Genomic DNA, 7,838 nt, shown 5'->3' with positions numbered 1-7,838 from the left:
TCGTCCCGCCCGAGGGGACGGCAGCAGCTGCACGGCTACACCTGTACAGCCACACACCGTAAATCCTTTAGTGACTCCAATCCCTGAGCTCGCACAGCTACACCTACGTACCTGCGCACCCGCACACCTGCACAGCCACACTCCAGTACACTCGCACACCTACACCCCGCGCCCTCACATACTCGCACGCCCGCACCTCTCGCACACCCGCAGCCCGCACACGCCCGGACCCCTGCACTCCCACAGAGCCGCACACCGGCCACGCAGCAGAGACGGGGGTGCAGCACGGGGAGAGAGAGAGACCGCCCGCACTCGGCACCCCGGCCCTGGCCCGCTCCCAGCAGCAGTCAGGGGACACTCCGCACTTTCCAGGCCCTTCCCCGCCGCTCCGCGGGGGCGGGGGAACGAGGGAAGAGAACCGGGGAGGGGGGAACAGACCCCGCCCCCTTCTAGGACGTTCGGAGCGGGTCTCGGCAGCGAGTGACGTCATCCGGCACTCGCGCAGGAGCCCGGGCCCCGCCCCTTCAGGACCGCCCCACGCGGCCCCCGCGCATGCGCCCGCCTCCGTCCTGCTTCCCTCCCCCCCCGCCGGATTCTCGGCCCAGCCAATCGCTGGGGGCGCAGAGGGGCGGGGCGGGGGGAGCGCGCGCTCTCGCGCCCATTCAGCCGCCGGCCCCCGGCTCCTGTCGCGGGCGGCTGCGATTGGCTGCTAGCGGCGCGGCCCCGCCCCTCGGCCGGCTGGTTCCGCCTCCGCTTCGCGGCCCCCTCCTCGCGCCCCCCCGCGCCGGCGGTGAAGGTTCCCGATGGTTCTGGAAGGAGGCGGATCCCGCCGTATATAAATCGGCCGGGCTGTGGGGAGCGCGCACTAGTGAGGGTACAGCGTAGCGTGAGAGCTGTGTTACAGCGAGAAGAGCAGCGTCCCTTCCCCTTGCCAAGGTGAGCGCCGGAGGCGGCAGCCGGCGGTGGATCGGTGCAGGGAGTGTCTATCGATTGAATCCCGGGGCTCGGTGGTTGGGGGCGCGGGGCTAGTGTTCGGAGTTGCGTGAGGGGTGGGGGCAGGGTGTGCTGCAGGAGCCGCGTGGCGCAGGTCGTGCTTCCCTCCGTGCTATTTTTAGATCTTGGGGAAGGTGGTAGGGGTTTGTAGTCTGGGTACGGCTGAAAGGGGACCGGTCCTGATTATTATGAACCCAGTTTAATAAGTTTGTGTTCTAGTAAGAATGGCGGTGGGGATGCGGAGAGCGGGCAGGTTCCTTTGGGGGGGGGGGGGGGGGCAGAGCGGGGGCCGTAGGTGGTGGTCAGGGCAGGCTATTCTTGTCCCGGGCTGCAGCTCCGCCTCGCAGCGTGCCCGGGAGGGCTCTGGGGGACTCGCCCGAGCACGCTTGGTGCGGAGGCAGCGGGTGACCGGAGAGGTTCGCTCTCAATCAATGGGCGCTCAGCCATGAGAGCGCAAGATGGAGGAGCCGCGGTGTGGGGGAAGACCGGACCGGGAAAGCGGTGGGAGCGAGAGGGGGAAATAGGAGAAAAGGAGTGGTAGCGATGGGGGAAGAAATAGGTGGCAGAGGGAGAAAGAAAGGAATACTACGGGGAGAAGGAGCGGGGACCAGAGAAAAGGAGTAGGGTGCTAGTAGGAGGGAAGAGGGCGAGGGGCAGAGAGGGGGGCTGCAGGAAGGAAGGAGCGGGAAAAAAGCGGAATGTAGGAAGAAAAGAAAGGGGGATGGGGAGAAAGAACGGCGTGAAGGGGCAGGCGGGCAGAGTGGGGTTCAAGGAGGTTGAGGCCAGGCGCGGGCTCGGGGGCTGCTGGGTTCCGCAGCGCTTTGGGGGATGGGGAGTGCGCGGGCGGGGGGGGGGGGGGGCAGGGAAGGCTCTGGCAGTTTCTAGAACGTCTCGCGGAGCCGGCAGGCGCCGCCAGGGGGCGCTGCGCCGCCGCTCCCGCCCGCGGGCTCGGGGCGCGGTCCCGGCGCGGGCGGGGGGGGCCGGGGCCGGGCCTGAGCCCGGCGGATCCCGCCGCGCTCGGCGCCTTTGCTCTGGGGCGGTTAGAGCGGGGCTGTGGTCAGGACAGATCTCCCGGGGGAAATCCGCCGCCCCTGAGGCTTGGCCCCCGCAGAGGGAGGCAAACGGGGGTAGCAAGGTATTCGGTGGAAGTATTTATCACCATAAATGTTTGTCTAGAGAAAGGGGTCTGGCTGAGTAATGTTAGTACATAAGTGACAGTTGTGCTCAGTGTTGGCTGCTGGAGGTGATGGCTGTTAATGCAAATTAATAGAGGGATGGGAATAAGAGAAATAATCCGAATAAAGACTTGAGGTGCTCCTGTGAAAAGAGAAAATAAAGGTACCGTCTCTGTTCTTGAATTCAGGGAGGGGAGAGAAATAGTTGCCTTTTTCTAAGTGAGGGTAAGTCAAGCCTGTAGTTAAACTCTTGTCATTTATTTTCTGCATTCCTTAAAATTTCTGTATGGTTACAGGCTGGAAATGCGATGTGAGTAGGGCTTTTTGTGTGTGTGCTTCTCTAGTGCTGAAACCACGTGGTTACAAAACTTGATCTCAGAATGCCACTGTCACTGCCTGTAGGATGATATGTTAGCTAAGCTGTTCCGGATGATATTTCAACTCCTCCCTCTTCTTTCCTAGATGCCGGAAGCTGTGCAAACTCAGGACCAGCCAATGGAGGAGGAGGTGGAGACCTTTGCCTTTCAGGCTGAGATTGCTCAGTTGATGTCTCTGATCATCAACACTTTCTACTCCAATAAGGAAATTTTCCTTCGTGAGCTGATCTCCAATTCCTCAGATGTAAGTAACCAAACCTAGTCTGGTTAATTCTGACAACTACTGAAATTATCTAAGAATAGGGAATGTTAAAGCCTGTGTTTCCTTTTACAGGCTCTGGATAAGATAAGATATGAAAGCTTGACTGATCCCAGCAAGCTGGATTCTGGAAAAGAGCTGAAAATTAACCTGATTCCAAACAAGCACGATCGCACTCTAACCATTGTGGATACTGGCATTGGGATGACCAAAGCTGACCTGGTCAACAACCTTGGTACCATTGCCAAGTCTGGCACCAAGGCTTTCATGGAAGCCCTGCAGGCAGGGGCTGACATCTCCATGATTGGCCAGTTCGGTGTTGGCTTCTACTCTGCCTACCTGGTTGCTGAAAAGGTGACAGTGATCACAAAGCACAATGATGATGAGCAGTACGCTTGGGAGTCCTCAGCTGGAGGATCCTTCACTGTCAGACTGGATAATGGTGAGTGTTCAGTGTTCTTGCTCAGTGATGGTTTTTAAAGATGTTTGGCAACAACACATAGTCTGCCTTGGAAAGGACACAAGACAAAAGGAATTAATAAAAGTAATGTGTCACCTCAGGCATAGGTCCAGGTCATCTTGCTGTTTTATTTGGCATAATTGGATGTATGTGGAATGCCCTGGTAAAAAGTGCATTAGGCTTTCAGAGTTTAACCACGGAAAAATACTTGTAAGATGCTGACAGCTTGGTTTGCAGAGTCTTCAAAGACTGAATAGAGTAGTAAACACCTTTTGACGCTTGTTTAAAATGAGCGCAGAGTACAGTAAACGTCAGAAAGTGCAACTTAGAATGTCTGTAGATGGAGAAGTTTCATTGTGCTAGTGGTGGAAAAGTGGCTGATAGAGCAGTGTGTTTTCAGAGTTAGTCACAGAGTCTACTCTGCTGCAGCGAAGTAAAACATGTGAACTCCACTCTAGGTGAACCTCTGGGCCGTGGAACAAAAGTCATCCTGCATCTTAAAGAAGATCAAACTGAATACCTGGAAGAGCGGCGAATCAAGGAAATTGTGAAGAAGCACTCTCAGTTCATTGGCTACCCAATTACACTCTTTGTAAGTACTTAGAGTCATTCAGTGTAATAAAACTGAACAGTAAGAACTTGGCTCATAGCACGTGGAAACACCACCACTTGTGTCAGCACCCAGAATGAGAGTCCTTGGAGTGTAGGAGGGAGAGCTTGATTGACACTGTCGATGTTTGTGAAGTTTTCTGGCTTTGTGAGGGCTGCAAGGGGTATGTTAGAACTGTTACTAGATTTACAGCTTTTGCAATTCAAGTACTCATGCTGTTCTGCAGGTGGAGAAAGAGCGTGATAAGGAGGTGAGTGATGATGAGGCTGAGGAAAAGGAGGAGGAAAAAGAAGAGAAGGAGGAAAAGACGGAAGATAAACCAGAGATTGAGGATGTTGGTTCTGATGAAGAAGAAGAAAAGAAGGATGGAGATAAGAAGAAGAAGAAGAAGATTAAGGAGAAGTACATTGATCAGGAGGAGCTCAACAAGACCAAGCCCATTTGGACCAGGAATCCAGATGACATAACCAATGAAGAATATGGAGAATTCTACAAGAGTCTGACTAATGACTGGGAAGACCACCTGGCTGTCAAAGTAAGTTACTCTCTCAAAACACAGCTACAGTTGTTTTATATGTAGATGCATGTATGATGCACAGCACTGAAGCTAGAACTTAACATGCTGCTTAACTGTGATCCATTTTGCATTGGTGTGAATAATCTGGATTGAACTGGCAGTCAGGAAGTGCAGGTGCCTTCCCAGTTTGTAGTTTAGTTATCATATCAAATGAAAAACTAGCTTACATGTAAATGCAAAAACTGTGACTAGGTTTTTGCTTTGTCACTGAAGAGGTTTTGTGCCTTCCGTTTGATGGGAAGTGCTGTAAGAATACATTTGCTTCCTAAATCTCAGTATGCTGTGTAAGGAACTGGATTATGTTCTGAATTGGTGTGCTCGCCTCATAATTTAACACTAACTCAGTCTGTCTGAGGAAAGTGTTCGTTCCTGACCGGTGTCTCAGCTGCTCTGTTCATCTGATCTCTGATGGTTGCAGTTTGTGTTCTGCATTTGACGAGCTGTTAAAGTGGCTGTCACAGTGAAACCATGCAGATGGACTTGAAACTATGATCTTGCTTTCTCCTAGCATTTCTCCGTGGAAGGGCAGCTGGAATTCAGGGCTCTCCTGTTTGTCCCTCGGCGTGCACCCTTCGATCTGTTTGAAAACAGGAAGAAGAAGAACAATATCAAATTGTATGTGCGCAGAGTTTTCATCATGGACAACTGTGAGGAGCTGATCCCTGAATATCTGAGTGAGTACTATTCTGGTGAATGTGTTCCCTAAGTAGTTAGAACTGTTCAGCTATTCTGTACTGTCCTTTTGTGTTGTAAAGAAGCTTAAAAGGGGGAAGATTCAGGTTGTAAACAGTTGTTGAGCATCTGAAAGTACTGCTTAGCTGATGTTTACTGGAGTTCTGTAGAAAGAAATAAGTAACTTCTGGTGGGCAGAGCTGCATGTGTGTAGAGTGGTAATATTTGTTTGAGACTAATGAAGGTAATTCTGTTCTGCAGATTTCATGAGAGGTGTGGTAGACTCTGAGGATTTACCTCTGAATATTTCTCGTGAGATGCTGCAGCAAAGTAAGATCCTGAAAGTGATCCGGAAGAACTTGGTGAAGAAGTGCTTGGAACTTTTCACCGAGCTGGCTGAAGACAAGGAGAACTACAAGAAGTTCTATGAGCAGTTCTCCAAGAACATCAAGGTTTGTAGTCTTTGTGCTGAAAAGTTCCAATACTTGCTGTTGCAGATAGTTGTTGTGCCTGAGCTACTGAACTACCACAGTTCAGTGTTTTCCTGAATGAAATCACTCAGTGATCTTTCTTCCTACTTTTGTAGCTTGGCATCCATGAGGACTCGCAGAACCGCAAGAAGCTCTCAGAATTACTGAGGTACTACACATCTGCATCTGGTGATGAAATGGTTTCTCTGAAGGATTACTGCACTCGGATGAAGGAAAACCAGAAGCATGTCTACTACATTACTGGTGAGTTGAGACCTGGAATGGTCAGAAATGCCCAACCCTGTATGTAGGTTTGTATTCTGCAGGATTTATAAATGCTGTTAAAGGGTTCCTAGTTCCCCTGCTTGGCAGAAATGGGGAAGCATTTTTTACCTGGGATTCCAGGAAATGTAGACTTGCTTCCAAATCAGTTCACAGTGTTGGATGCTGGAGGGTCAGTTGGGGCAGCTTGAGTGTCTTTGGATGGTTGGTGCCCCGTTTTTTTCCCCTGTGGTTGGGACATGAAGCAGCACAGCTGTTGCATAGGCTCTGCAGAAACTGAGCAAGCTGCTGTTAGTGCTGAAACTTAATCTGTGGTGGTGTTCTTTGTTGCAGGTGAAACAAAAGATCAGGTGGCCAACTCTGCTTTTGTGGAGCGTCTTCGCAAACATGGGCTGGAAGTGATCTACATGATTGAGCCTATTGATGAATACTGTGTGCAGCAGCTGAAGGAATTCGAGGGCAAGACCCTGGTTTCTGTAACAAAAGAAGGTTTGGAGCTTCCAGAAGATGAGGAAGAGAAAAAGAAACAGGAGGAGAAGAAAGCAAAGTTTGAAAATCTTTGCAAGATAATGAAAGATATTCTTGAAAAGAAAGTAGAAAAGGTAAAAGTAGTACTTGGTTTACCTGTGTATAAAAGTCCAGTCTAAAGTTAATTTAGGGTAAGTCAGTTACACTTCAGGAAATTCTTAAATTGCAAGCTTGTGCTTTGTACTTCTTCTGCAGGTTGTTGTGTCCAATCGTTTAGTTACTTCCCCATGCTGCATTGTAACAAGTACGTATGGCTGGACTGCCAACATGGAGAGGATCATGAAAGCCCAGGCATTAAGGGACAACTCCACAATGGGATACATGGCAGCGAAGAAACACCTGGAGATAAATCCTGATCATTCCATCATTGAAACGCTGAGGCAGAAAGCAGAGGCTGATAAGAATGACAAGTCTGTGAAGGATCTTGTCATTTTGCTGTACGAGACAGCACTCCTGTCTTCTGGCTTCAGCTTAGAAGACCCTCAGACACATGCCAACCGCATTTATAGAATGATCAAACTTGGCCTGGGTAAGTTCCCAGATCTCTCCTGGCTCCAGCGAGCCCGGCGTGTGTTGTCTTGGTCGTGCTTGGTAGTGTGGAAAACAAACTCCTCAGGTGGTTGAAGTGCTGTGCAGATAAGATGAAAGGTCTGTTGTGCTGTCAGCATTAATGGGGTGTGTTTCCTGCACAGGCATTGATGAAGATGACACTGCTGCAGAAGAAGCCAGTCCAGCAGTCACTGAGGAGATGCCACCTCTTGAAGGAGATGATGACACATCACGCATGGAGGAGGTGGATTAAACCAGTTTACAGAAACACATGAATGTTTCCTTGGCTAATATGAATAAGTTATATTTTGTATATTATGAATGTTACCTGCCAAAAAAAATCTTTGACACTTTGTCTGCATTCCCTCTTTATATTTATTTTCAAAGATGTTATACCTTTATTTTTGTTACATTGCTTTTTCAGCTGATGTGAGATACAAATGCCATTGAGGGAATATTTTCTTTAACACTGTACAACCCTAAACAGGCAACTAAGGAGTAGTTATTTTTGTCTGTATTAGCTGGTTGCAGGTGGCAGGGTTTTTGACTTATTCTTAATTGCCAGAAATGTGGGAAGACGTAACCAAGATGGGAAGACATCAGGGTGTTGTTCAAGTTTTAGTGTTCACAGCTCTCCAACTCTCAAGTGTCTAACATACAGTGCCTAGTAACTAGGTATCCAGGAGAGCTGAATCTTTGGGGAAGCTTTAATCCTTCTGCTCCTAACAAAGTCTTGATGTTTAAAGTTGTTTTTTATACTGTTCAAGGATTCTGGATTGCACTCTACCATAGAATAGAATCCACTGTAAATCTCTATTGTGACTTATGCAACTCTGCATGTACAGTTCAAACATAGAACTGTAAGAATAAAAGTGTTAAGAATTGA

The 7,838-nt window shown here is 49.6% G+C and overlaps 1 protein-coding gene across 1 annotated transcript; it reads left to right on the top strand.

Moving 5' to 3' along the window:
* Positions 1-750: 750 nt before the first annotated feature.
* On the top strand, positions 751-7,838 carry HSP90AA1 (heat shock protein 90 alpha family class A member 1). The gene is made up of 11 exons (XM_062495618.1): positions 751-936; positions 2,631-2,789; positions 2,880-3,246; positions 3,723-3,856; positions 4,101-4,409; positions 4,960-5,125; positions 5,385-5,575; positions 5,710-5,857; positions 6,209-6,477; positions 6,599-6,932; positions 7,096-7,838. Exons 2-11 carry the CDS (start codon positions 2,631-2,633, stop codon positions 7,203-7,205), a joined length of 2,187 nt encoding a protein of 728 aa, XP_062351602.1. The 5' UTR covers positions 751-936; the 3' UTR covers positions 7,206-7,838.

The sequence above is a fragment of the Cinclus cinclus genome, chromosome 6 (assembly GCF_963662255.1).
Source record: "Cinclus cinclus chromosome 6, bCinCin1.1, whole genome shotgun sequence".
In the NCBI taxonomy this organism is placed as follows: domain Eukaryota; kingdom Metazoa; phylum Chordata; class Aves; order Passeriformes; family Cinclidae; genus Cinclus; species Cinclus cinclus.
The sequence above is the reverse complement of the archived record's forward strand: the minus strand, read 5'-3'. Positions and strand labels throughout refer to the sequence as shown.